The 26,719-nt window shown below is 66.7% G+C and overlaps 4 protein-coding genes across 5 annotated transcripts in view; 2 read left to right on the top strand and 2 right to left on the bottom strand.

Annotated features, from left to right (window-relative positions):
* The window catches only part of SH3GL1 (SH3 domain containing GRB2 like 1, endophilin A2), a 20,618-nt gene extending 9,542 nt beyond the window's left edge, over positions 1 to 11,076 (top strand). The window contains 14 exon segments of the mRNA XM_064396442.1: positions 1,413 to 1,481; positions 1,584 to 1,656; positions 2,165 to 2,309; positions 3,691 to 3,823; positions 4,768 to 4,926; positions 5,286 to 5,318; positions 5,320 to 5,356; positions 5,359 to 5,389; positions 6,021 to 6,145; positions 6,606 to 6,659; positions 8,128 to 9,145; positions 9,228 to 9,351; positions 9,393 to 9,476; positions 9,518 to 11,076. Of these exon segments, the coding sequence (XP_064252512.1) occupies positions 1,413 to 1,481; positions 1,584 to 1,656; positions 2,165 to 2,309; positions 3,691 to 3,823; positions 4,768 to 4,926; positions 5,286 to 5,318; positions 5,320 to 5,356; positions 5,359 to 5,389; positions 6,021 to 6,145; positions 6,606 to 6,659; positions 8,128 to 8,324 (1,056 nt within the window). The 3' untranslated portion in view covers positions 8,325 to 9,145; positions 9,228 to 9,351; positions 9,393 to 9,476; positions 9,518 to 11,076.
* Positions 11,077 to 11,330: 254 nt separating this feature from the next.
* Positions 11,331 to 15,473, bottom strand: MPND (MPN domain containing). Its single transcript, XM_064396441.1, is given in 14 exon segments — positions 11,331 to 11,627; positions 11,700 to 11,792; positions 11,994 to 12,083; positions 12,169 to 12,239; positions 12,319 to 12,487; positions 12,554 to 12,630; positions 12,705 to 12,777; positions 12,897 to 12,993; positions 13,074 to 13,149; positions 13,226 to 13,388; positions 13,464 to 13,694; positions 14,368 to 14,454; positions 14,456 to 14,595; positions 15,370 to 15,473. Coding segments are annotated over 14 exon segments (1,461 nt in total). The 5' UTR covers positions 15,377 to 15,473; the 3' UTR covers positions 11,331 to 11,540.
* Positions 15,474 to 15,574: 101 nt separating this feature from the next.
* On the top strand, positions 15,575 to 19,963 carry STAP2 (signal transducing adaptor family member 2). Its single transcript, XM_064396439.1, has 9 exons — positions 15,575 to 16,107; positions 16,568 to 17,110; positions 17,424 to 17,480; positions 17,559 to 17,791; positions 17,894 to 18,034; positions 18,299 to 18,368; positions 18,754 to 18,850; positions 19,452 to 19,577; positions 19,817 to 19,963. The coding sequence occupies exons 1-9, from the start codon at positions 15,907 to 15,909 to the stop codon at positions 19,876 to 19,878; spliced, it is 1,530 nt and encodes a 509-aa protein (XP_064252509.1). The 5' UTR covers positions 15,575 to 15,906; the 3' UTR covers positions 19,879 to 19,963.
* Positions 19,964 to 20,067: 104 nt separating this feature from the next.
* FSD1 (fibronectin type III and SPRY domain containing 1) lies at positions 20,068 to 26,271 on the bottom strand. 2 transcript variants are annotated; one of them, XM_064396433.1, is made up of 13 exons: positions 26,170 to 26,271; positions 25,476 to 25,583; positions 25,277 to 25,408; positions 24,509 to 24,610; positions 23,778 to 23,800; positions 23,358 to 23,479; positions 22,735 to 22,944; positions 22,525 to 22,623; positions 22,260 to 22,419; positions 22,105 to 22,184; positions 21,098 to 21,349; positions 20,397 to 20,485; positions 20,068 to 20,326 (listed from the first exon to the last, which is right to left on the bottom strand). In XM_064396433.1, the coding sequence occupies exons 1-13, from the start codon at positions 26,179 to 26,181 to the stop codon at positions 20,222 to 20,224; spliced, it is 1,494 nt and encodes a 497-aa protein (XP_064252503.1). In that variant the 5' UTR covers positions 26,182 to 26,271; the 3' UTR covers positions 20,068 to 20,221. The 2 variants fall into 2 exon arrangements, with proteins under 2 accessions (XP_064252503.1, XP_064252504.1); XM_064396434.1 differs by having other exon boundaries at positions 25,476 to 25,493; positions 26,170 to 26,240.
* Positions 26,272 to 26,719: the final 448 nt, after the last annotated feature.

The following is a 26,719-nucleotide window of genomic DNA, read 5'->3' as shown; positions in this document are numbered from 1 at the left end:
TTCCTTATCTCATTTTTCCCTTCCCTGTGGCTGCTTTGGTGTCTCCAGGTGCTTCTGAACCTGGATAATTCCCTAAAGGGATCCCTCCCCCTTTTTCTCAGAAAACATCCAGCCCCATTTTGTATCCTCATGGGGAGCAGGAGTGTTTCCTGAGGAAGAAAGCCTCGATAAAAATCAAATATTTGATGTTGGAGTAAACAAACCCGATTGTTCCTTCAGATCTGGAGTTTTCAGCACAAACAGAGGAATCCTGGCAATGCCCCGGGGCAGGCGTGGAACCCTGGCAGCCTGTGCCAGGTTTCCCAGACCACTTTGGATGTCTGCATGGGGAATTTGCTGTCGTTTGGAGCAAAATAATCACGAATTGCTCCCCACAGCTCCCTGACAGGAGGGTGGAGCCAGGTGGGGGTCGGGCTCTGCTCCCAGGGAACAGCAGGACAAGAGGAAACGGCCTCAAGTTGCACCAGGGAAGGTTCAGATTGGAAATCAGGGAAAATTTGTTCATGGAAAGGGTGGCAAGGCATTGTCACAGCTGCCCAGAGCAGTGCTGAGTCCCCATCCCTGGAGGTGTCCAAAAATCACAGAGATGTGGCACAGGGGACACGGGTTAGAGGTGACCGTGGTCAGACTCCGTGGTCTTGGAGGTCTTTTCCAGCCTCAGCCATCCCATGGTTCCAGTTTTGGCCAATTCCCATGTCCTGCATCCCCGGGCAGTTCAGGGGCTGGGAAGGGAACATTTTCCTGCCTGGGCTGCAGGGAAGGACATTTTGGGGGGGTTCCTGGGGGCACTGGTCACCCCTGGGCAGGGAACGCTGCGGGTCAGGGACTGGGGCTGTTCTTGGACTGAGAATCCCCTCAAGAAGCTGCTGAGCCTTCCCATAAAAATGAGCCCTGACTTCCCAGCTTGTCAAACATCTCTGACAAAGGATGGCAGCCCCTTGTCCCAGATGCTGAGCTGCTGCAGCAGTTGCAGAGTGGTGGCTGTGCTCTCCCCCTGCGCTCCCCAGGCTCTGCTGTGCTGCCTGCTGGGAGCTGAGTGTGTTCATTCCCTGTTTACTTGGATTTTGCTGTGTGTGAAACTCAGTCCTTGGCTCCAAATGGAGCTGAGAGACGTTTGTGCTGCTTGTTTTTTCCAGCAGGCGTTGGAGTTGGAGCCGTGGGCTGGGATTTAGGGAGCTGTGGAGCTCCTGGTGGGTGAGGAACGTCCTGACTGAGCCAAGCTTTGGGTGCTGGGGGATGTTTGGGGGTTTGCTGGGGTCTTTTTGGGGGGCTTTGGGCTGTTCTGCTGCCTCCTTTCTCTTGCAGGTGCTGTGTGGACCATCCCTGTTCCCATTCCGTCCCAGGGCATTCCTCCTTGGGGTGGGGAAGGTTCAGTCAGAGCCTGATCCTCCTCCCTTGTCCTTTCTCCACAGCTGGTCAGCGAGAAGGTCGGAGGGGCCGAAGGGACCAAGTTAGATGATGACTTCAAGGAGATGGAAAAGGTGAGTGGGGAGCCAGAGGAATCCCCCAAATCACCCCGTGGCTCCTGTGGGATTGGCTGAATCCCTGAGCTGATCCTCGCTGGGCTCTTGTCTCTCCTGCAGAAAGTGGACGTGACCAGCAAGGCTGTCACAGAAGTACTGACCAGAACCATAGAGTACCTCCAGCCCAACCCAGGTGAGGGCCTGCCCCTCCCTGTCCCCTTCCCAGCCTTCCAGGCAGATCAGGGAGATCCCTTTTGCTCTGGGTTTGGGTCAGGGGGAGATCTGGGTACCCCTCTTGTCCTGAATCCACGCTGCTGAGCAGGGACAGAACACATGCAGCTTTTGCCTCAGACTTAGAGAGGCCCTAAAGGGACCTGTTTTTCTCAGAATGTCCAGGAAAAATGGTGGTTTTGGGCTGGGAAGGGGTGGCTGGCTCTGTCAGCCCTGCATCCTTCCAGCCAGCTGCTCCAGAGAGCACTCCAGGGACCCTGGGAGGGCTGGGGAAACTCCTTTGGCCTTCCCTGGCCAAGCAGTGGGGAGCTATTTTTGCTTTGTGCCTTGGCAAAGAACCTTTTCTTGTAGCAAGGGATATTCCTGGGGGATGGAGACAATGGGGCCTCTTGGCTGTGGGTGTAGCAGAGGGGGGAAAAAACCTGCTGGGGAATGCAGGGGTGGCAGGGGCTGAGGTGTTTGTGTGGCAGCTTCCAGAGCCAAGCTCACCATGCTCAACACGATGTCCAAGATCCGCGGGCAGGTGAAGAACCCCGGCTACCCCCAGTCTGAGGGGCTGCTGGGGGAGTGCATGATCCGCTATGGGAAGGAGCTGGGAGAGGATTCCAACTTTGGTGAGTGCCCCCTGGGCCTGGGGGGGGCAGCGGGGCAGGATCCTGATTCGCTTCTGGGGTGGCACTCTGAATTCTGGAAGGGTTTGGGTGAACTGAACAGTGTGTGGGCTTAAAAGGGGTTCAGAAACTTCCAGAGTGAGCAGATTGCAAGGGAAAGAGAGGAAGTTTAGGTGGGATATTGGAAAAAATTCCTGCCTGTGAGGAGGGTGAGGCCCTGGCACAGGGTGCCCAGAGCAGCTGTGGCTATCCCTGGAGCAGCCTGGGGTAGTGGAAAGTGAAATTGGATGGGCTTTAAAGTCTTCCCATCCCAAACCACTCTGTTATTCTGTGATCCCAGGTATCCTGGATCTCAATCCACTTCCTTATTAAACACTGAGATAAATTTGCACATAAAATAAAAACCTCCCTCTAAACTGAGCAGCAAAGCAGGAACAGGACAGAGCAGGACTGGGAGTTTCACACAACTCTTAAGGATCCCTTCCAACCCAAACCTTGCTGGGATTCCATGGGGAGGCTGAAGCCAAGAAATCTTCTGGCTGTTCCTTGGAGCCACGTGTGACTGGCAGGGAGGAGGGGGGTGAAGCCTTTTGGTGACATCAGTTTTAATCCCCTGCAGCCTCGGCCAGGCACGTGATGGCCCCCTGGCAGCACAGCTGGCTCTGCCAGGCCAGGGAGGAGCTGCCTTGCCTCAGGAAAATTAAAAACCTCTGGCTGCCTTTGGGACTGACAGGGGATTTTGGAGATCCTCCCTGGCCAGCTCAGAGCTCTGCATCAATCCTGGCTCACAAGGACTGAGGAGAGCAAGGGAAGGAAGCTTTGAGGAGAGCACACTGAGCTCTATTTCCTTAATGGCCTCCTTAAAGCAGCATTGAGGACTCCATCCCTCCCTTCCAGCTTTTTCAGAGTTATTACAATTGAAAATAACACTTCTGGTCTATTGATTTTTCCAGCTGGACAGTGGAGAGATGTTTTCCCTTGACCCCTCTCTCTCACTCATGTATTTTCCTGTGTTCACGCTCTGCTGAAATTGTTGTTTTGCCAAAGCTGCACAGGAATAATTTCATCTCTAAATGCTTCCTCTGCACTAAAAAGCCAGCACTGAATATGCTTTGCTGCAAGTCTGCTTGGTTTAAGAGTCAGAGTGGCCAGAGCCTTAGAAAAGGCTGGAACTGAGCAGGTTCCAGTGAGTGCCTTTGAGCTCTGGGCTGTCCAAGGCCAGCTTGGAGCGCCCTGGGACCGGATGGGCTTTAGGGTCCTTCCAACCCAAACCACTCCACAACTATGGACACACAAGGGCTTCCAGCTGAGAAGGAAGGAGGAAGGGGTCTGAGGCAGATCCCTGGGGCTCAGGCTGTGTTTAATTGCTGTCCCTGTCCCTGCAGGGACGCGCTCCTCGACGCCGGCGAATCCATGAAGCGCCTGGCGGAGGTGAAGGACTCGCTGGACATCGAGGTCAAACAAAACTTCATCGACCCCCTGCAGAACCTGTGTGACAAGGACCTGAAAGAGATCCAGAGTAAACCCCCCTGTGGTTTGCTCTGCCCCTGGTCTCCCTGCTCTCTGGCTCTTTGGCTGTTGGGGCACGGAGCTGCCTGCTCTGGAGTGCTGGGAGCCTGGGGCTGGCAGGAATTGCCTGCACTCTGTGTGTTTTCTCCCTCCAGACTCTCTGGTATTTCCTCCCTGCTCAGCGCTGCTCCTGCTGCTCCTGAGCAGCCCAAAAGGCTGAGTGCAGCTTGCAATGGTTCTCCATTGCCATGTTTTGATGGAGGGTGCCATGGGAATACATCCCAACACCCCTTCTGGGCTTGCTGAATTGGGTTCTTAGTGCTGTGAGCTCCCAGATGGGATCAATTTGGGCTCCAAGCTCTGAGCAAGCTCCCCTCAGCATCCCGAGGAACCCTCTGGGGTCTCCCTGGGAGAACAGGGAGCTCAGCAGCTCCTGTGTGCTGCACACAGACAAATGCAGGCCCTGTAACAGGATCCATCCCAGCCTCCAATTCCCCAGGCCAGTCTCCTGAGGGAGTTTTCACTGTCAGTGCTGTCCTGGGTGAAATAACCACCAAGTTCTGCCTCAGTGCCTGTCTGTACTCAGCTCCATGGGGCTACTTTAAACATCCCTGCCCTAAGGACCCAGGAGTGCAGTGGCCAGAACCCACATTCCTGCTGTCCAGAGATCCCTGCAGCTCCTGGGGAGCTGAAAGGAGCAGCACAGCTCTTCACCTTCCCAAAAAGCTCCCATGGGGAGCAGACCTGGGCTGCTCTGTGCAGCCTTTTCCTCAGAGGAAGGGGTCTGGACTCATTCCCCCATCACACCCCGGGGGCCTCTCTCCCACCTGGAGCAAAGGTGGGGAGCCACAGGAGATCAGGTTTCTGACACCAGTGAGCTCAGCCTGTAACTGGAGCTGCCCTCACAAGCCTCTGGCTTTTCCCTCTTCCCTGTCCTGTCCATCCTCCCCCAGCACCACCTGAAGAAGCTGGAGGGGAGGCGCCTGGACTTCGACTACAAGAAGAAGCGCCAGGGCAAGATCCCTGATGAGGAGCTGAGGCAGGCCATGGAGAAGTTCGAGGAGTCCAAGGAAGTGGCAGAGACCAGCATGCACAACCTCCTGGAGACAGATGTGAGTGTGGGAGAGCACAGCTGGGGTGGGATCTCCTGGGGGAGGCAGAGATTGCACACCAATTTCCACTCAGGGTGGGAGAGCCCAGAGCTGATGTGATACACCTCTGCTCAGCCCCTGACCCAGCTCTTGCCTGGCACCAAACAGGCTCTTTTTGGGGTGCTGGGGGGATCATTCTGGGAGGTAACCCAGCTGGGAAGGGCTTGGGAAGGATTTCCCAGCTGGCAAACCCAGAGTGGCAGGAAATGGGCTCTGTCCTGGCAGTCTCAGCCGAATCCCAGAGCTCCTCCTGGGCTCCCCCGGCAGAGCAGGGATGCCCAGCTGGGGGCAGGTGCTGATGCCAGCCTGGTGTTGCCCAGATCGAGCAGGTGAGCCAGCTGTCAGCCCTGGTGGGACGCCCAGCTGGATTACCACAGGCAGGCTGTGCAGATCCTGACGAGCTGGCCGAGAAGCTCAAGCGCAGGTGAGTCCCCGTGGCTCCTCTGGGAACACCTGAGTCCCCCTTGGAGTCAGAGTCCCACAAGGGATGGGCTTGGAAGGGACCTTGGGGCTCACAGGGCAGGGACACCCTCCCATGCCCCAGGCTGCTCTGAGCCCTGTCCAGCCTGGTCTTGAAAAAGCCAATTCCTTTGGCTGTTGCAGGTGGGATTTGAATTTAGTTGGGTGTCTGATCCAGCCCAAATCCTGGCTGAGGAAGGCTCGTGCCACCTCTCCTTCCTCAGCCTCCCCACTCTGGGGAGGATCTGGCAGTCCTGCCCTGCTGCTCTTCCCTCCTGGGGAAACTGCAGAGTGGATCCTGAACTGGGAGGAGCTGGGAGGGCCCTGCCAAGACTGAGCTTTCAAACTACAGCACGAGTGTCCTCTGCTGGCCTGAATTCCTCAGCATTCCACAGCAAAACCTGGGATGTGGGGGCCCTTTCCAAAGGCAGATCCCAAACCCTGGGCAAATCCCACCCTCCAAAGGCTGCAGCACAGGACGTGAGCAGATCCCTGTCTCCAAACCCCTTCCTGCCCTGTGCAGCCCCCCAGGAGGATAAACACCGTGCTGTTCCATTCCTCACTGCACTTACCCACGTTCCCTTTCCCTGTCCCAGGATGAGGGAGGCCTCCTCACGCCCCAAGAGGGAATACAAACCCAAGCCCAGGGAGACGTACGACTTCAGGGAGCCTGACCAGTCCAACGGGGGCTTCTCCTGCAACCCCACCCCCAAAGTCTCAGGTAACGTTGTCCCGGGTGTTCACTGGTGCCTCTGGAGCAGCCTCCCAGGGAAGGAGGGCTGCTCTGCCTGCACAGGATGTTCCTGCTGGGCTGGATGCTCCTGCACGAGCCCGTGGCTCTGGAAAACATCAGGAATGCCTCCAGATGGGGCTCTTTTCTCCTGGGACCCAGGAGCCTTTGCTGTGTTGGCTTTGGGGATGTGCCAGAGGGGTCTCCAGCCTGGGCCTCTCGCTGTCAGTGCCAGACAGGAAAACTGAAGCCTCCCTCCCTCCCTCCCTTCCTCCCTTCCTTCCTCCCTCCCTCCTCATCTTCCATCCCGCTGCATCCCTCCCTCCCTCCCTGATCCTGGCGGGTTCCTAACAGCATGGTGGCCCTGCTGTTTCTCCTGAGAGATCCTCTGGGCCCTGCCTGTCCCTGCCTCCCGTTGGTTTAAGCATGTTTCTCTTTTGTTTGGAAGCAGCTTCCGCCTCTTTCCGGTCGGACAAGCCGTCCCGGGCCTCCGTCAGGAGTATCCGTGAGTTTCCTCCCTCTGCACTGCTCCCTGTGTGGCCTCCTCTCCCCGTCCCTCCTGGCTGCTCCTCCCTGCTGCTCCTTGGAGCTGCTCATCCCTCCGTGCTGAGCCTCAGCTGAGCCCTGCATTAACCCAGCCACGCTCCAGTGGGATTTTGCAGCCCCAAAAGCGGGGCCTGGCTCACCTGGAGGAGCTGCAGCAGCTCCAGCACCCAGGCATATCCTGATCCCTGGGGATCAGTGCTTTCCCTGAGAACAACACACACCTCAAGGATTTCCCTGCTCTTCCAAGCACCCAGCCTGGATCTCTCCCACTCCTGCTCCCCCTGTCCCTGTGGAAGGCTGGAGGGAGGAGGCAGAGCCTCAGCTCGTGGAGTTTGTGGGGTGATGTGGGGTCTGTGGCTCCTCCTGCAGGACCTTGGGATCCCAGGGCTGGGCTGGGGCTTGGTTGGAGCTGTTGTGCTGGGAAGGAGCCTGGAGCAGGGCCGTGGTGGTGGGGCCAGCCTGGTGGTTTGGGGAGCTCTCTCCAACCCATCCATGTCTGGCTGCTGCTTGTGGTGATCTCTGAGTGCTCTTCCCATGCTGGGCCCTCCCTTGCTGTGGGTCCTGGAATCATGGAGTGGTTTGGGTTGGGAGGGACCTTCAAGACCATCTCATTCCACCCCTGCCATGGCAGGGACACCTTCCCCTGTCCCAGGCTGCCCCCAGCCCTGTGCAGCCTGGCCTTGGGACAGCCCCAGCACAGTGGGGAGGGCTGGGGGGTCCTGCAGGCCCTGGAGGTCTCTCTCAGCTCTGTCCCTTCCCCCTGGGATTCTCCCAGCTCCAAAGCTGAGTCCCAAAATGTCAGTGCACAGAGTGAGCAGCAGGAAATCCCACAGAAAATCCCTTTGCAGCCAAAAGCTGATGCTTAAATCCTGGAGCTGAATTTGGGGAGCAAGATTTTGGGCTTCTCCTGAGTTTTGAGGGGCTGCTCATGGACTTGAAGCCCCGTGGCCAGGGCAGGCAGCTGCTGTCCTGTCCCTCCTGTCACCCTCAGGTGTGGGGTCACCCCTCCAGAGTCCCCCTCCATGTCCAACCCCACCACTGAGCCCCAGGGCAGGTTCTGAGCCCTCTGAGGGATAACGTGTCTTGTCTGCCACGCGTGTGCCTTGTCTGCCATGCGTGTGCCTTGTGTGCCATGCGTGTGCCTTGTCTGCCATGCGTGTGCCTTGTGTGCCATGCGTGTGCCTTGCCTGCCATCCTGCTGGGGCTGGAATGCAGGAGGTGCAGGCAGGAGCAGCACAGGGCTCTGGAGGTAGGACAGGGAATGGAGGAACTGTGCTGGGACAGGGATGGAGGAACAGCACGAGCAGAGAAGGGCCCGTGGAGCCAGCCCTGCCAGGGCAGGCGGGATGCAGAGCCCTGCCAGGAGTCCCGGGTGCCAGGGCAGGGCACCGTGGGGTCCTGCTGACGTGTCCCCACTGTCCCCACAGCCCCCCTGGACCAGCCCTGCTGCAAAGCCCTCTACGACTTCGAGCCCGAGAACGACGGCGAGCTGGGCTTCAAGGAGGGCGACATCATCACCCTGACGAACCAGATCGACGAGAACTGGTACGAGGGCATGATCCACGGCCAGTCCGGCTTCTTCCCGCTCAACTACGTGGAGGTGCTGGTGCCGCTACCTCAGTGAGCCCCGAGCGTCCCGAGCTCCATTCCAGCTCCAGCCCCGCCTCCCGCCCCGCCTCGGGGCCGGCGCTGCCAGGGAACAAACCAGAAGGGTCCCACGGCCCCTTCCCCCCGTGAAGTTGGTTATTTTCTTTTTTTTTATTATTATTATTTTCTTTTTTTTTTTTGTCCTTCTGGTGCTTGAACTTCGGTACTTTGTGCGCCCCCAGCCCCGGCCATGCTGGTGGCACTGCCCTGGCACTGCCCTGGCACTGCCCTGTCCCTGTCCCTTCCCACTTCCCATCTTTCCTTTGGGTCCAGCGCCCAGATGAGGCAGGTGGGAGACTGGGATGTGTCCTGGGCACACGGGTGGGCATGTGGCACAGCCCAGGTGTGTCCTGGGCACACGGGTGGGCAGGTGGCACAGCCCAGGTGTGTCCTGGGCACACAGATGGGCAGGTGGCACAGCCCAGGTGTGTCCTGGGCACATGGATGGGCAGGTGGCACAGCCCAGGTGTGTCCTGGGCACATGGATGGGCAGGTGGCACAGCCCAGGTGTGTCCTGGGCACATGGATGGGGCAGGTGGCACAGCCCAGGTGTGTCCTGGGCACACGGATGGGGCAGGTGGCACAGCCCAGGTGTGTCCTGGGCACATGGATGGGCAGGTGGCACAGCCCAGGTGTGTCCTGGGCACATGGATGGGCAGGTGGCACAGCCCAGGTGTGTCCTGGGCACATGGATGGGCAGGTGGCACAGCCCAGGTGTGTCCTGGGCACATGGATGGGGCAGGTGGCACAGCCCAGGTGTGTCCTGGGCACACGGATGGGGCAGGTGGCACAGCCCAGGTGTGTCCTGGGCACATGGATGGGCAGGTGGCACAGCCCAGGTGTGTCCTGGGCACATGGATGGGCAGGTGGCACAGCCCAGGTGTGTCCTGAACACATGGATGGGCAGGTGGCACAGCCCAGGTGTGTCCTGGGCACACGGATGGGGCAGGTGGCACAGCCCAGATGTGTCCTGGGCACACGGGTGGGCAGGTGGCACAGCCCAGGTGTGTCCTGGGCACACGGGTGGGCAGGTGGCACAGCCCAGATGTGTCCTGGGCACACAAATGGGGCAGGTGGCACAGCCCAGGTGTGTCCTGGGCACACGGATGGGGCAGGTGGCACAGCCCAGGTGTGTCCTGGGACACGGATGGGGCAGGTGGCACAGCCCAGGTGTGTCCTGAACACATGGACGGGCAGGTGGCACAGCCCAGGTGTGTCCTGGGCACACGGGTGGGCAGGTGGCACAGCCCAGATGTGTCCTGGGCACACGGGTGGGCAGGTGGCACAGCCCAGGTGTGTCCTGGGCACACGGGTGGCCCCAGGGCAGGGCAGCCCCACCCTCCTGCCCCAGAAACGCTGCCCCTGATCGTGGAGGGATCCCAGAGGGATCAGGGGAGGGGAGCTGGGGCACAGCAACACTAAAACAGCCAGAGAACACTAAGGCAGCCCTGCAGGGCAGGTGCTGAGCCCTGCCTGGGGCTCGGGGCCATCCCTGGGGCTCAGAGCCATCCCTGGGGCTCAGAGCCATCCCTGCCCATCCTGAGGGACACTCGGGGTGTCCCCTGCCCCCCTGGCTCCCTCCCCACAGAGCTCAACCCCATCAGGGGGGCTGCTCCTTCTGCTCGTGGTTCTTTCCTGGACCTCAGGCTTTTCCTGCTCCAAACTCTGCCGTGTCTGTCACACCTGGAGGATCACCTGGAGGGGGAGGAGCTGGGCCACAGCCCGGGGTGTCCCTGTGCTGGGCAGAGGTTCCTCTGCCTGTTCCCCCTTCCTGGGCATCCCTCCTGTGGCTGGAGCTCACCTGGCCCTCACGTGCCTTCCCTGCACCCCGCCCTGCCCCAGCAAGGCACCCCTCTGCCCCTGGGGTGCTGGGAAAAGGGATGGTTCCTCTCAATGGCACTTCTGCCAGCCCTTCTGCCTCAGCTGAGCTTCTCCTGGCCAGAGGAGGGCACGGGGTTGGCACGGGGCTGCAGGGCAGTGCCTGCTGGGCTCCGTGGTTTCCCTTGCTGCAAAAGTGGGGCTGGGACGGGCCCCAGCCCTGCTGTGTGAGCCCCAGCTCTGCAGGGCTGGGGGATGAGTCCTGGGCTGTGCCCAGCACCCCTGGCCCTGCTGCACCCCTGTCCTGCAGCTCTGCAGGGCTGTGCCCAGCACCCCTGTCCCTGCAGCTCTGCAGGGCTGTGCTCAGCACCCCTGTCCTGCAGCTCTGCAGGGCTGTGCTCAGCACCCCTGTCCTGCAGCTCTGCAGGGCTGTGCTCAGCACCCCTGTCCTGCAGCTCTGCAGGGCTGTGCTCAGCACCCCTGTCCTGCAGCTCTGCAGGGCTGTGCTCAGCACCCCCAGCCCTGCAGCACCCCCAGCCCTGCTCCTCCTGCTCCTGTCTCTGTAAGGATTTGGTCCGTGCATGTCCCCGTGTGTCTGACCCCGAGCAGTGGACCCGGCCCCGGGGGGGCACAGGGCAGCCCCCCCTGCTCCCAGCAGGGCAGGGAGCCCGTGGGACCGGAGTCCTGGGGGTCCTTCCCGCTGTCCCCTCCCTGCTGGGGACACTGGCTCCCGCTCAGGTGGATTGAAACGCGTTCTGTCAGCTGGGACACCTCGCTAGATCTTAATTTTTTGTTTGGTTTTGTTTTGTTTTGTAATGGTTTCTCCTGGTTTTTAGGGGAAAAAAAATGATGACCCACAATTCTTGACTTGTATCTCTGAATGAAAGTATTAAATGTTTTCTTCTTTCTAACGGCTGCCTTGTGGAATCAGGGAATGGCTGGGACTGGATGGGACCTGGAAGGTCACGGGCAGGGACAGCTCCCACTGTCCCAGGTGCTCCCAGCCCTGTCCAGCCTGGCCCTGGGCACTGCCAGGGATCCAGGGGCAGCCCCAGCTGCTCTGGGCACCCCAAGCCAGGGCCTGCCACCCTCCAGGGAGGAATTCCCTTGCACATCCCCTCAGTCCAGGCCATGGCAGGATGTCCCCAGCCAGCAGAGCCACCTCTCAGGAACTGCTCTTTAATCAAACTACCACTTCCACAAACCACTGACCCACGGATCCCCCCCGGCACGGCCGCCCCCGGGGCAGGGCGGGGCCGGGGGGTCGCGGGGAGCTCCGGGAGCTGCCCCGAGCCGGGGCCGGGAGAGCCCCGGGGCTGCGAGCCCCGCCCGGGCTGCGGGAGGCGCCTGGTCCGAGTCGAGGGGCCCGGGGCCCTCACCCGCTGAGCCTGAGGAGGCTGAAGATCTGCTCCAGGACGTGGGTGAAGCTCTGGTCTTTGGGGGTGCGGGAGGCCAGGGAGCCCTGGGGGGGCGAACCCCACTTCGTTCCAGCACAGGGAATGGGAGCCCCCCCTCCCCTCCCAGCCCTTCCCACCTTCAGCTTGTCCAGGTAGGTCTGGTCCTGGCTCCACAGCTCCTGGAACTTCACCAGGTCGGGGGCTCCCTTATAGAACTCCACCAGCAGCGTCTGGGGGGGCACAGAGGGGCTGCAGGCCCTGGGGGTGCCCCAAAGCCAGGCAGGGGGACCCCAACCCTCGGTAGCCCCGGGGGGCTGGAGAAGGGACTGCCACCATCCCCGGGGCTAAGGGCAGCATGGGGACAAGTGGTGGGGCACCAGCCTGCCCCCAACGGGCTCGGGGGGGTTTGGGGACCCCCAGCCCCCTCTCACCATCTCCTGCACGACGTCGTTGGTGAGGAACCCGTCCTGGATGTAGGTGACCTCCACCTCCATGGGGATCCCGTAGTCGTTGGGCCGTTGCTGGGGAGGGGGGAACGGGGCAGGGGTCACTGCACAGCTCCGGGACCCGACACCACCCCGGGGGACCCCACCCCAAATTCGCTACCTCAGGCGGCGGCATCACCCAGAAGGGCGCGATTTTGGACTCCACGCCGGGGTTGCCGTGGTAGAAGGGCCCTGTGGGGACACAGGGGGCTGGCACAGGGGGGTGGCAGCAGCCCCAGCCCCCGGGGAGCCCCGGGCCGCGGGCACGTACCGCAGATGAGCCCCAGGCAGGGCTGGAAGCCGTTGCCGCTGCCCTGCAGCTTGAGCTGGTAATCCATCTGCGCGTCGATGTCGAGCAGGGACGGCAGCGCGGGCCCGAAGGGGTGGCTGTGGTACCACCCCACCAGCGACAGCCCCCGCAGGAACAGGCTCTGGCAGATCTGGGGGGGCACAAACCGTGAGTCCAGAGCCCCCTGCCCGCCCCCCAGGCTGGACCGGCCCCTCACCTCCTCCTCCACAGCGCCCGCGGCTTCGGCGTCGCCCAGGCGGGTCCGGCACGGGAAGGCTCGAAGCACCGTCAGCACTGCGGGGACACAGGGCTGGGTGACAGCCCCGGGCCACGGCAGAGCCACCCCCACCCCCCCAAACCCCACCTACGCTGGGTGTTGGTGTCCCACCGCCCCCCCAGGTACCCCACCACTTCGCTCCGCGTCAGGTGGCTGTGGAAATCCTAAAGGAAAGGGTTAAAATCAACGGTTCAGCACTAAAACGGTGACACGAGGGACACCCCGCTGGCTGCGGGTGTCCCCAGTGCCATCAGCGATGTCCCAGCCTGGGCAGGGGACGCACCAGGAGCAGCAGGACGTTGCTGGAGATGGCCACGTTGAAGGGCTGGAATTTGTTGATGGCGGCAAAGGATGTCACCTCCACCAGGGTCTGGGGGTTCCTGGAAGAGCCACAGCCCCGCTGCCACCGCTGTCCCCGCTGTCCCCGCCCTGCTGCGCCCCGGGGTGCCCTGTCCCCTACCTGGCCGAGTCGCGGGTGCCCAGGGTGCAGTAGCGGACGGGCACGCGGGGTTTCACCTCCAGCCTTTTCCCGGCATCTGCCAAGGACAGGGGACAGGGTCCCGTCACCGCGGCCGCGCCGCCCGGGCCCCCCGGCACCCCCCGGCAGCTCACCCGTCCCCGCCGGCTCCGCCAGGCCCTTGCCCTGCTGCTTCTTGCTCCTCTCCTCCGGCTTCTTGGGAGCTGCCGGCTCCGGCAGCGCCACCCGACCCTCCCTGGCCGCCTCCTCCTCCTCATCCTCGGGCAGCTCCTCCTCCTCGCCCTCGCTGGCCAAGCCCTGCGGGCAGACGGGGCTGGCACCCAGCTCGCCCCCCACGCCGGGGGTGCCAGGGGGAGGCGGCGGCGGTCGCACCTCCTCGGGGGGTGGCACGTTGGGCTGGTGCTTGCGCAGCCACGCGGCCTTGTACTGGTCCAGCTTCTGGCCCTTGTAGCGCACGGACGCCCAGCCGCAGCCCGACTTCTTGGCGGGGTTCACCAGGCGCTTGCAGTGCGTGGCCCAGGCGCTGGGCGAGTTGAACACCTGCCCCGTCTCCTGCCAGGTGATGGTCCCGTCCGAGCCCAGGTCCCCCACGAACTTCTTGCCCTGGGGACAATGGCGGGAGTCCCCTTGTCCCCATCACTTCTCCCTCAGTGCCGTCACTGTGCCACGTTCGCCATCAGTGTCCCTTGCCCTCATCCCACACCCCCTGTCCTCATCCTGTGTCCTGCTTCCCGTCCTTTTCCCTGTCCCATGTCTCCTGTCCCATCTCTGTCTCCTGTCCCATCTCTGTTTCTTGTTCCCCTCCTCATCCCCAGTCCCTATTCCTGTTCCCAGTCCCCATCCCCTCTCCCTGTCTTCACCCCTTTTCCTTGTCCCCATCCCCTCTCCCTGTCCCCATCCCTGATCCCAGTCCCCTTCCCTCTCCCAGTCCCCTTCCCTCTCCCTGTCCCTTTCCCTCTCCCTGTCCCCATCCCTCTCCCAGTCCCCATCCTTTTTTCCAGTTCCCATCCCTGTTCCCAGTCCCTTTCCCTCTCCCTGTCCCCATCCCTCTCCCAGTCCCCATCCTTTTTTCCAGTTCCCATCCCTGTTCCCAGTCCCTTTCCCTCTCCCAGTCCCCATCCCTCTCCCCTGTCCCCATCCCCTCTCCCTGTCCCCATCCCTTTTCCCTGTCCCCATCCCTGTTCCCAGTCCCTTTCCCTCTCCCCTGTCCCCATCTCTCTCCCCTGTCCCCCTCCCTGTCCCTGTCCCCACCGTGTCTCCGTGTCCCCATGCCCACCAGGTAGTAGATGGACAGGACGCCCCTGCCCGGCTCCAGGAGCCCGTCTCGGAGCAGGACCCTCAGGGTGATGCCCCTGCGGGTCAGCAGCGCCCCCCGGGCCGCCCCCGCCGCCTTCGCGCCGCCCCCCGCCCTCCGGCTCGGCCTCGGCCTCGTCCAGCCCCGGCTCCAGCTCGTCCTCATCCTCCTCCAGACACTCGTCCCCGCCGGGGGAGGCGGCCGCCAGCGCTGCGGGGGGGACACGGTGTGACAGCACCCCCGGGTGTCCCCCCAGAGCACCCTCGGGTCCCCCCCTTGGTCTGTGCCTGCGGATGGGGACACGGGGACAGGGACTCACAGCGACGGGGGGACACAAGCACGGAGGGGACACGGGGACAGGAGGACTCGGGCATGGGAGGTGGGGACACGGGGGGGGGCAATAAAGGACTGGGGAGACGGGGACACGGGGACACGGCTGGCGGGCACAGGAACGGGCTGAGGGACGTGGGGACACGGCCGAGGGACCGGGCTGGGGAAGCCGAGAGCACGGGGCCGTGGCGGGGGACACGGGGCTGAGCAGAGCCCGGGGGGCTGCGGGGCAGGCCGGGGGTGACCCACGACACGACCCCGGGGGCGGGGTGTCCCCGCCCCGCTCCTGCCCCGGGGCTGTCCCGGGACGTCCCGGGCTGTCCCCGCCGAGGTCCCGCGGGCGCGCGCTCGGGCAGGTGCACGCGCGTGCCCCGGGTGTCCCCGGGGGGGGGGGGGGGGGGGGGAGCGAGTGACCGGTGCGCGTCCCCGGCCGGGGCGCGTGTCCGTGCGCGCGCGTCCGGTTCCCGGTGCGCGTCCGGTGCCGGGCGCCCGGCGCGCGCCCGGCGTGCGCGTGCTCGGTACGTGTTCGGCGCCCGGTGCGTGCCCGGTGCGCGCGATCCCGGTGCGTGCCCGGTGCCCGGTGCGTGTCCGATTCCCCGCTCCCAGTTCCCGGTTCCCGGTGCCGGTGCCCGGCGCGCCCCCGCCCCCCGGTACCTGCCATGCTCCGCTCCCGCCGCTCCCGCCGCTCCCGCCTCCCCCCGGTGCGCGCGGCGGCGGCGGCGGCGACACGTGATGGGGCGGCCCCGGGCGCCCCGCCCCGCCCGGGGGGGCGAGGGGACACCGGCACCGGGGGGGGACAGCCCCGCACCTGCAGCACCGGCGGGGGGGGGACACGGGGACTCAGCCCCTCACTGACACACGGACCCCCCCACACACCCGGCGGGACCCCCGCCCGCCGCCCCTCGCCCCGGCCCCGGGAGAGGGGGGGACACCGGCACCGGAACCGGGCGGGGGGGACCGGCAGGAACCTGCTGGGTTCGCCCCGGCACCTGCCGCAGCGGGCGGGGGGCGCGGGGGCTCAGCCCGGCGCCGGTCACGGACCCCCAGCCCCGCCGGGACCCCCGCCCGCCGCCCCTCGCCCCGGGAGGGGCACCGGGGACACCGGCAGCGGGAACCGGAGCCTGTCGGGGGCGCAGCCCCGCACCTGCTGCGTGGGAATGGAGGGTCCCGGGGGCTCAGCCCGCCCCGGGGATGCCCCGGACCGGGACACCGGGACACGGGGACAGCCGCCCGCCGCCCTTCGCCCCGCCCGGGCGGGGCCGGCCCGGGAGCGGCGGCGGCTCCTGCGCGGCGGCGGAGATGGAGCGGCCGGTGCCGCTGCCCCGGGGGACCCGGCCCCGGGCCCGCCACTACTACGAGGGCTTCGTGGACAAGCGGGGCCCGCGGGATCAGGTGGGCGACACCGCCGGGACCGAGCCCGGCACCCCCGGGACCGATCACCGGCGGGGCCCAGCACCGGCGCCTGGGACTCGCCGGGACCGAGCGCCAGGAGCGACCCTCGGGTACCCGGGGACACCGGGGCCGCTCCGGCACTCCCAGGCACTGTCCCCTCCGGGACCGACTCCCCGTGTCCCCTCAGCCGCCCGGGGCCACCGGCTGTGCTCCCTGCGGAGCCCGGGGCCGGTTCCGTGCTCCTGGTGCTGCTGCCGGCTCCCGGTGCCGTTTCCGTGTTCCCGGTTCCTGGTTCCTGGTACCGGTGCCGACTCTCGGTGGCGTTTCCCCCGTTCCCGGTGCCGCTTCCCTGTTCCTGGTGCCGTTTGTTTCCTTGTTCCCGGTGCCGTTTCCCGGTTCCCGGTGACGTTTCCCGGTTCCCGGTTCCCGGTGCCGGTGCCGAGCCCGTCCCTCCCCGCAGGGCTACCGGAGGCTCTGGGCCGGGCTGCGGGGGCTCCATCTCGCCTTCTACAGGGGGCCCCAGGACCGCGAGGTACCGGGGCTCCTCTGGGCGGGACCCCCGGGGCTGGAGACACCCCCGGGCTGGGGCCCCTCAGGGTGGGACCCCCAGGACAAGAACCTTTGGGTGGGACTGGGGGGGCTCCCCCAGGCCGGGACCTCTGGGACCCCCCAGATTGGGACCCCCCCGTCCTGCCCGGGCCCTGGAGATGCCCCTGGGCAGGGTCCCCTCAGGGTGGGACCCCTGTGCCCCCTCCCCGTGGGGAGAAACCCCCCGGATTGGGGACCCGTCCCCATGAACCCCCCTGGGCACGGGCCCCCGAGAACGGCACCTTCGGGTGACACTGGGGGGACCCCGGCTGAGGTGGGGGTGTCCCTGGGCCGGGGTCCCACCCTTGGGTGCCCCCAGCCCCTGGAGCTGCTGGACCTGGGCGAGCTGGTGACGGTGCAGGCCGAGGACGGGGCGCTCGTCCTCAGGCTGAGGGGACAGGAGGTGACAATGAAGGTGAGGGGGGGGCAATGGGGGGCTGGGGGTACCCGGGGGCAGTGGGGGTACCTGGAGGGGGGATCTGGGGGTACAGAGGGGACAGGATTTCAGGACTGGGGGGACAAGGGGACTGGGTTTTGGGACAGGGACAGCAGGGGGCACTGGGGAGGGAAAGGGAAGGGTTTAGGGACAGAGAGGGGACAGGATTTTGGGACTGGGGAGGCTGGAGGGCAGAGGGGGAAGGATTTGGGGGTGCAGGGGATGCACCGGGCTGTGGGGGGCACAAGGGACAGGGGACAGGCCACCCTCACGTCCCTGTGTCCCCTGGCAGATGGAGAGCTGGGAGACGCAGGAGATGTGGCGGGGATTCATCCTGACCATGGCCAAGGTGGGCGCGGGGCGCTGCCCGGGGGTCCCGGCGTGACAGGGACCCCTCTGTGCCACCACCCCCGTGTACCCCCCGCAGATGAAGATACCCCGGGACCTGGCGCTGTTGCCCGGACACACCTTCCAGCTGCTGCAGGCTCTGCGGGAGGAGCAGGAGCGCAGGGACAGCGCCGTGTCCCCCCCGGCCACCTCCGTGTCCCCTCCGACCACCTCCGTGTCCCCCCCGGTCACCCCCGTGTCCCCAACCACCCCTGTGACCCCGGTCACCCCCGTGTCCCCAACCACCGCCGTGTCCCCCAGCCCCTCTGAGCCGTGAGTCGGGGGTCTCGGGGGCTGGGGGGCGTCCCCATCCTCGCTGGGGCCCAGCTGGGGGTGGCGGGGCAGGGCTGGGGGTGACAGCGGGGGGGTCCCCAGGGTCCCCAGCTGCTTTTTGCAGGTGACGCGTGCCGAGGCCGAGCGGCTGCTGGAGCAGAGCGCGGCCCGGGGGAACCTGCTGCTGCGGCCCGGGGGACACGGCCAGGGCGTCTCGGTCACCACGCGCCAGGAGCGGGGCGGGTCCGTGCCGGGGGACACCGGGGGACACCGGGGGACACCGGGGGGTCACCGCGGGAGGGGTGTCCCCAAGGGGAGGGGTCCTGTGCGAGGGCAGGCTCAGGGTGCCCATGGGGTGGGGGTCCCAGGGTGAGGGGGATCCCTCGGGGGGGGTCCCCGTTCCTTTGGTGGCCCCAGGGGGAAGGTCCCCGTGCCAGGGGGGTCCCGCGGGGGGTGACTGCCCCACGAGGGGGTCCCCAGCTCCTGAGGCAGCCCCCCCCCCCGCAGGACAGCGCTGCTGAGGCACTACAGGGTGAAGAGAGAGGCCCAGGGCTACGTCATCGACCTGGAGACCCCGGTGGGTGACAGGCGACAGGCGGGGCTGGCCCTGGGGACAGGGACCCCCACCCCGGGCACCCCCCTGAGCCCCCCGGGGAGGGAGCCTTGGAGTGGCACCGCGTGGGCTGTGCCGCCCCAGGGCTGGGCACCCCCGGGGAGCCCCGGGAGCACCCAAGGGTGCCACCAAGGGGTGGGGGTCCCCCGAGAGCTGCGGCTCCAGGAACTGCGACCCCCCAAAAGAGGGGACAGGGAACAGCTCAGGTTTGGGATCCCCGGGAACTGCGACCCCCAAGAGACAGGGACCCCCCAAAGGGCTGCAGCCAAGGGGGTGGGACCCCCAAAGGAGCGGGGGGCAGGGGATGGGGGGCGCGGGGGTCCCCGAGTGACGCCGGCCGTGTCCCCAGCACCGCTGCTCGTCGCTGGCGGAGGTGGCGCAGTTCTTCGTGCGGAGCAGCGCGGGCAGCCTGCGGCCCCTGGAGCCCGAGTACAGCGCGCGGCTGGGTGGGCACCGGCCCGGGGGGCGCGGGGGGCGCCGCTGGGGGGGCTGGGGAGCTGGGGGGCAGAGCTGCTGGGGTGTCTCAGCCTGGGGGGCTCAGAGGGGTCTGGGGGGGCTCAGAGGGGTCTGGGGGGCTCAGAGGGGTCTGGGGAGATCAGAGGGGTCTGGGGGGTTCAGAGGGGTCTGGGGAGATCAGAGGGGTCTTGGGGGGCTCAGAGGGGTCTGGGGAGATCAGAGGGGTCTGGGGGGAATCAGAGGGGTCTGGGGGGCTCAGAGGGGTCTGGGGAGATCAGCGGGGTCTGGGGGGAATCAGAGGGGTCTGGGGGGCTCAGAGGGGGTCTGGGGAGATCAGAGGGGTCTGGGGGGTTCAGAGGGGTCTTGGGGGGCTCAGAGGGGTCTGGGGAGATCAGAGGGGTCTGGGGGGGCTCAGAGGGGTCTGGGGTGATCAGCGGGGTCTGGGGGGCTCAGCGGGGTCTGGGGAGATCAGCGGGGTCTGGGGGGCTCAGAGGGGTCTGGGGGGGCTCAGAGGGGTCTGGGGGGGCTCGGAGGGGTCTGGGGGTGTCGGGTGCAGACGGAGGGCCCGTGACCCCCCCCGCCCTGCCCCAGAGTTCGTGCCGATGAACGGGGACCCCTCCCCAGCTGCGGCCACTCCCAGGGCGGCCCCGAGGCGGGGCAGGAGCCCCCCCGGGCTGGGGCTGGTGCCCGAGGAGCAGCTCTACATGAACGACCCCGGTGAGGCCGCCCGGGACCGCGGGAACGGGGCCGGGAGGGGAGGGGGCACCCCCGCACCGAGCCCCCCCGGCCCCGCTGTCACCCCCAGCACAACGAGGGGACACGGGGGGTGCCAGCACGGGGACACCGGGTCCTGTCCCCGGCTCGGGGGGCAGTGGGGAGGAGCGGGGGGGTCCTGGGGGGGGGCAGGGGGAGGGGGATTCTCTGCCGGGCACTCACAGCCCCCCCCCACGGCACAGGGAGGACCCAGGAGCTGCTCCGGGAGCTGCAGTGGAAGCTGCAGCAGCGCCAGGCTCAGTGATGGGGACACCCCGGGGTGCCCCCCCTGCCCCCCCTCCCCCTCAGGAAAGCTCAGGAACCCCCTCATGTTTGGGGGGGCGCTGTAAATAAAGAACCCTGTGCCCACCCAGCCCCCTCCTGCTCCTGGCACCACGGAGGTGCCACAGGGACCCCCCAAAGTCCCCCCCGTGCCCCACGCACGGCCAGCACGTCACACCTCATCCCAATTTATTCTCCAGGCCAGAAGCAGCTCTCGGTGCTGGGGGGGCACGGAGTGGGGGGGCCGTGGGCAGCCCCGGGGGGCGGCAGAGCCCGCTGGGCAGCGCTGGGGGGGCACAGGGGGTACATTCAGTGCTGTGCCCGGCTCAGGGCAGGCTGGAGCTGCTGGCCGTGCTGTTGCGCTTCTGCAGGCAGCGCACGGCGCTGGGCACCTGCAAGCCCGACGTCACCTGGAAGCTGCCACACCACACCTGCGGGCACGGCGCGGGCTCAGGGGGCGGCGCTGGCACCCCCCGGGACCCCCAGCCCTGCCCCCCTTACCATGAAGGCCGGCAGCACCGGCTGAGAGAACTTGGCCTTGAAGGTGTGGAGCAGCTGCTTGGTGCGGGCGTTGTAGAAGGACAGGAAACCTGGGGGGGGGGCACAGTGGGCACGGGGCGGGCACAGCCCTGGCACGGGGCCCGGGGGGTGACAATGGCCACGGGAGGCTTCAATACCCAGGAAGGTGCCCATGCCCATGGAGGTGCCCATGCCCATGGAGGTACCAAGGCCCATGGAAGTGCCAATGCCCATGGAGGTGCCAGTGCCCAGGAAGGTTTCAGTACCCAGGAAGGTGCCAGTGCCCATGGAGGTTTCAATGCCCAGGGAGGTGTCAATGCCCAGGGACGTGCCAATGCCCATGGAGGTTTCAATGCCATGGTGGTGACAATGCCCAGGGAGGTGCCCATGCCCATGGAGGTTTCAATGCCCATAGAGGTGCCCATGCCCATGGAGGTTTCAATACTCAGGGAGGTTTCAATGCCCAGGGAAGTGCCCATGCCCAGGGAGGTTTCAATGCCCAGGAAGGTGCCCGTGCCCAGGGAGGTGTCAGTGCCCAGGGAGGTACCAGTGCCCAGGGACGTGCCCATGCCCATGGAGGTTTCAACACCCAGAGAGGTGTCAATGCCCAGGGACGTGCCAATGCCCAGGAAGGTGCCCGTGCCCAGGAAGGTGCCATCCCAGCCCATCCCAGCCCAGCCCACCTTCGTGGAAGTTGCAGTGCACGCCGATGCAGTCGGGCACGGGCACGTCGAGCGCCTTGGCCTTGTTGTTGTGCTTGGCGCTGAAGCTGACCTGCAGCCAGTTGTTGAGGTGCAGGCACCAGGACGCGGGGGTCTTGCCCAGCTGGTCGAACTTGCCCAGGCTGCGGTAGGCCACGCCCACGCCGAAGGCTTTGCTGTCGCGGTCGTAGCGCACCTCCCAGTAGTGCTCGTCCCCGTCGATCAGCGTGTCCCCTGGGGCACGGCCACGGCTCTGCCCGGGCACCGCGCCGTGCCCCGCGCCGTGCCCGCCCCGCCGCGGGTGGGCCCTGCCCCGCTGAACCGGCCCCTGTGCTCTGTTCACTCCGTGGCCCCTCCTCACCCACACCCCTGCGTGCCAAACCCCCCACACCCCTGGGTGCCAAACCCCTGGGTGCTCAAACCCCCCACACCCCTGGGTGTCCAAACCCCTGGGTGCCCAAACCTGCCACACTCCTGGTTGCCCAAACCCCACACCCCTGGGTGCCCCCTCCTCACCCACACCCCTGCGTGCCAAACCCCCCACACCCCTGGGTGTCCAAACCCCTGCGTGCCCAAACCCCACACCCCTGGGTGTCCCCTCCTCACCCACACCCCTGCGTGCCCAAACCCCTGGGTGCCCAAACCCCCCACCCCAAATGCCCCAGTGCCCCACATCCCCAGGTGCCCAAACCCCCCAGCCCTGGGTGTCCCAGCCTCCCAAACCTCCGGGTGCCCCTCTCACCCCCACCCCAGGTGCCCAAACCCTCAGCCCAGGGTGCCCAAACCCCCACCCAGGTGCCCAAACCCCACCCAGGTGCCCAAACCCCACCTAGGATGCCCAAACCCCCCTGCCCAGGTGCCCAAACCCCACCTAGGATGCCCAAACCCCACCCAGGTGCCCAAACCCCTGCCCAGGTGCCCAAACCCCCCACCCAGGTGCCCAAACCCCTGCCCAGGTGCCCAAACCCCCAGCCAGGGTGCCCCCTCACCCAGCACCGTGTAGGACTCTGCGGTGAAGCGGTCGCGGCCCCCGCGGCCCAGGGACATCCTCTTGGGGGACTGCACCACCCTGGCACACAGGGACAGGGCAGGGTTGGCACTGCCCGGCCCGGGGGCCGCGCGGGGGGCCCGGCGGTGGCGTTACCTGGCAGGGGAGTTGGCAGGGGAGGCCGTCCTGCCCTTGCCATCCTTCTCACGGGCCTTGACGTCCTGCAGCTTCCCGCCCGTGGCGTCCCACTCTACGCTCAGCTCCTCCACCCGCAGGTTCTGGTGGCACGTGCTGGCGTCCAGCCGGAACACGAAGGCTGGGGACAGCCCCTGTCAGCAGTGCCCCGGCCCCCCCCGCCCGGCCAGCGCCCTGCAGGGCTGGCACGGGGGGCACACGGGCACCTGCTACCCCCAGCACCCACCTCTGGTCTCCAAAGTCACCGGCTCGGAGAAGTCGCCCGCCACCGCCTTGTTGCACGCCCGCACCCGAAAATTCATGTACTTCATGTCAAACTTCAGCCCTGCGGGCACGGCGGGGGCACGGGCTGTGGCACCGGGAGGGCACTGCCACCCCCGTGTCCCCTGCAGAGCCTGGGACAGCCCCGGCGCCCGGCTGCACCCCGTGCCCTCACCAGTCAGGGTGTACTCAGTGCCCTTGATGCCCTCGACCACCATCCAGGGCTGGTCCTCCTTGGCACGGGGGGGCCCCTCGAAGTTGGTCCTGCGGTACTCCAGCACGTAGTGGTCGATCTTGCTGTCCTCGTCGGGCATCCTCCAGGCCAGGGTCACACAGTTATCGGCCACCAGCGACTCCGCCAGGTCGATCTCGGGGGCGCTGGGCACTGCCCGCAGGAGCAGCCGTGCCAGTGTCCCCCCTCCCTGCCACACAGGGGCCCCCCAGCACTCCCGGGCACCCCCAGGGCTCCCCCACACCCCACGGGCTCGGCAAGTCACCGACCTCAAGCGTGCCACCCATGGGACCCCTGGGGACCCCACTCGTAGCACCCAGAGACCCCCCCTGGGCACAGCACCCAAACCCCTCATCCCTGGCACCTTCCTGCCCCTCTGGGAAGGCACCCCTGGCCTGGCACTGCCCCATCCCGTGGTGCCCTGCCCCGGTGCCAGGCTGGCCGTGCCCTGCCCTGTGCCCCCCCTGCCCCGGTGCCAGGCTGGCCGTGCCCTGCCCTGTGCCCCCCTGCCCCAGTGCCAGGCTGGCCGTGCCCTGTGCCCCCGTGCCCCCCTGCCCTGGCAGTACCTGGCAGGAAGGCCAGGGCCTGCAGCAGGCGCCGCTCCTGGGCGAAATCCACCATCAGGTGGCTCATGTTGTCACTGACCTTGGCCTTGAGCGACAGGCGGAAGGCCGGAGCCATCGTCACGCTGTGCCAGGACAGGGACAGGGCTCAGCGGGGGTGGGCACCTCCCTGCCCTGCGTGGCCCTGGGGAGGGTGGGCACAGCCACCCCACAGCCACAGGGCCACCCCAGCACCCTCGGGACCACCCCAGCACCCTCGGGACCACCCCAGCACTCTGGGACCACCCCTGCGGGGCCCTGGCTGGGGGGAGGAGGAGGAGGAGGAGGAGGAGGAGGAGGAGGAGGAGGAGGAGGAGGAGGAGGAGGAGGAGGAGGAGGAGGAGCAGGGGTTAGTGGGCGGGGGGCTCGGGGGGGGGGCCGTACCTATCCTTGATCTGTTTGGCCGCCTTGTGAGCGCAGAGGGAAAGAGGAGAGAGGCAGCAGTGAGGCAGCAGAGCCGGGCACAGGGGGCACATGCGGGACCTGCACCAGCTGTGGCACCCAGCAGGGACAGCAGCCCTGCACCCCACAGCAGCCCTGCACCCCAGAGCACCCCTGCACCCCAGAGCACCCCTGCACCCCTGAATCCCTGCATCCCAGAGCACCCCACAGCATGCCAGAGCATCCCAGAGCATCCCAGAGCATCCTGAATCCCTGCACCCCACAGCACCCCTGCATCCCAAAGCATCCCTGAATCCCTGAATCCCTGCACCCCACAGCACCCCACAGCATGCCAGAGCATCCCAGAGCACCCCTGAACATCCCTGAGGGATGCATCCCTGAATCCCTGCATCCCAGAGCATCCCTACACCCCACAGCATCCCAGAGGACCCCTGAGCATCCCTGCATCCCAGAGCATCCCTGCATCCCTCAGTGGTTCACCTGGCACAGCACCCCTGGCACAGCACCCCGTGTGCCCCCCGTGCCCCCACCATGGTGCCCCTCCGTGTCAGGAGCAAGGGGGGCCCTGGGCTCCCCCCCAGGCACAGCCAGCCCAGCGCAGAGAAAGGGGGTGCCCGGCCCCGGGTGGCATCCAGCGGGTGGCAAGGGGGGGTCAGGACAGCCCAGCGCAGGGACAGCCGGGCAGGGCCACCCCCGGCACGGCGGGGACCCACCTGGGAGAAGTCCTGGGGGTTGGCCGTGCCCAGGGCCTGGTTGGCCGCCTCCAGCAGCTCCTCGGAGCTCTCCAGGGCCTTGGAACACGCCCCGAGCTGGGCCTGCAGGGAGGAGGGCACAGGGCAGCCGGGGGGCCGGGAGGGGGCTCCGGGCTGGGGGGGGCTCTGGGAGAGGGGGCTCTGGGAGAGGGGGCTCTGGGAGAGGGGTCTGGGCTGGGGGGCTCCAGGGGCCAGGGAGGGCTCCAGGATGGGGAAGCTCCAGGCCTGGGGGCACCAGGGACAGGGTGGGCTCCAGGCCTAAGGGGGCTCTGGGAGAGGGGGCTCCAGGCCAGGGGGTCTCCAGGCTGGGGGGGTCCAGGCCTTGGGGGGGTCCAGGCCAGGAGCATCTGGGCCAGGGAGGGCTCCAGGCCTGGGGGCACCAGAGACAGGGGGTCTCAAGGCCTGGGAGGCTCCAGGCCAGGGGGGGCTCTGGGCCAGGGGGGCTTCAGGGCTGGGAGGGCTCCAGGGGCCTGGGGTCTCCGGGCTGGGGGGCTCCAGGCCTGGGGGGGCTCCAGGGGCTGGGGGGGCTCCAAGCCTGGGGGGCCTCTTGACCATGGGAGGTTCCAGGCTGGGGGTGCTCCAGGTCTGGAGAGGGCTTCAGGCCTGGGGGCTCTGGGGCAGGGGGGCTCCAGAGCTGGGAGGGCTCCAGGGTCCAGGGGTCTCTGGGCTGGGGGGCTTCAGGCCTGGGGGGGCTCCCGGCCTGGGGGCTCCATGGGCCTGGGGGCTCACCTGCAGCTCGTAGGTGCGGCTGGCTCGCTCCTGCTTGATCTTCATCACCATGTCCTCCTTGAGCTCGTCCAGCAGCGCGTAGAGCGACTGGAACTCGGCCTCCAGGTCCTGCTGCGCCCGCGCCGAGTTGGCCTGGGCACAAGCGGGGCCTGAGCCGAGCGGGCCCGGCCCGGGGGCCCGGGCGCGGGACCGGGGCTACCTCCACGTTCTGGATCATCTGCTTGAGGGAGTAGATGAAGTTCTGGATCTCCTCATTCTTCACGGCCAGGGTGGTGATGATCTTGCGCAGAGATTCCTGCCCGGCGCCCTGCAGCGGCCGTCAGTGCCCGCGGGTGCCGCGCTGCCCCCGGGCCGTGCCGGGCCGTGCCGGGCCGTGCCGGGCCGTGCCGGGCCGGGCACCGCGGGCACCCGGCATGGCGGGGCGATGACTTGGCAATGTGAGTGTGCGAGTGAGTGTGAGGGTGAGTGTGTGTGAGTGTGCCAGGGCCGAGCCCCGCTCCCCTCCGTCCCTCCCTGAGCCCCTCAGCCCCGCATCCTCCATCCACACCTGCGCTCCTCACCCCTCCTCCTCCATCCCTTCCTTCCTCTTCCTCCCTCCCTCCTTCCCATCCCTCCATCCGCTCTTCCTCCATCCCTCCTTCATCCCTTCCTCCCTCCATCCCCACTTCCTCCATCACTCCTTCCTCCATCCCTCGGGCCCTTCTTCCTTCATCTTCTTCATCCCTCCCTCCCTCCTCCCTCCCTCCCTCCACCCGTCCATCCCCTCTCCCTCCATCCCTCCCTCTCCATCCTCCATCCCCCCGCTCCCTGCCCTCATCCCCGCTCCCCGGTGGCTCCCGGTGTCCCGGCGCGCTGCCGGTGCCGGTGCCGGTGCCGGGGGGCTCGGGCCGTACCTGGTCGCCCATTCCGGGCCGGCCCCGCCGCGCTCGGCCCCGCCGCCACCAACAAAGGGGGAGCGGCGCCCCCGCCCCGCCCCGCCCCGCCCCGCCCCGCGCCGGCCCCGCCCCCGAGCACCGAGGCATGCTGGGAGTTGTAGTCCGGGAAGGGAGGCCGCGACCCCCGGGGGTTGGGGGGCGCCGGGGCAGGGCTGGGGGCGAGGGGAGGGGGGGATATTGTCACCGCGGGGAGACACTGTCACAGTGAGTGGGGAGCCCAGGAAGCCTGAACCCCCCAGGCCGCCCGGGGGGCAGGAGGGGTCCCCCTGCTCTGGGGGGATCAGAGGAAGCCCCCACGGGGCTCGTCCCCAGGCTGGAGCGGTTCCGGGATCAAGGTGGAGCCTGAGCAGGTGCTGTCACCTGTCCTTGCTTGGGATGGTGTCCCGTATCCCTGTCCCCATCCCTGTCCCCAAACCTAAATCCCTGTCCCCATCCCTGTCCCTATCCCTGTCCCCATCCCTATCCCTATCCCTATCACTGTCTAAATCCCCGTCCCCATCCCTATCCC

The sequence above is a fragment of the Passer domesticus genome, chromosome 21 (assembly GCF_036417665.1).
Source record: "Passer domesticus isolate bPasDom1 chromosome 21, bPasDom1.hap1, whole genome shotgun sequence".
Classification (NCBI taxonomy): domain Eukaryota; kingdom Metazoa; phylum Chordata; class Aves; order Passeriformes; family Passeridae; genus Passer; species Passer domesticus.
This window is presented reverse-complemented; position numbering and strand designations above follow the sequence as displayed.

Bases quoted from the DNA above. Each gene is read 5' to 3' on its own strand.
- STAP2 (XM_064396439.1), top strand. From the start codon at position 15,907: ATGCCCCGGACCGGGACACCGGGACACGGGGACAGCCGCCCGCCGCCC. The intron at 17,792-17,893 runs GTGAGTCGGGGG...GGGGGTCCCCAG, and splicing joins TCCCCCAGCCCCTCTGAGCC to GGTCCCCAGCTGCTTTTTGC. The intron at 18,369-18,753 runs GTGGGTGACAGG...CCGTGTCCCCAG, and splicing joins TCATCGACCTGGAGACCCCG to CACCGCTGCTCGTCGCTGGC.
- FSD1 (XM_064396433.1), bottom strand. The intron at 22,945-23,357 runs GTACTGCCAGGG...TCCTGCGGGCAG, and splicing joins GGCCCTGGCCTTCCTGCCAG to TGCCCAGCGCCCCCGAGATC. The intron at 21,350-22,104 runs GTGAGGGGGCAC...GCCGTGCCCCAG, and splicing joins AGAGTCCTACACGGTGCTGG to GGGACACGCTGATCGACGGG.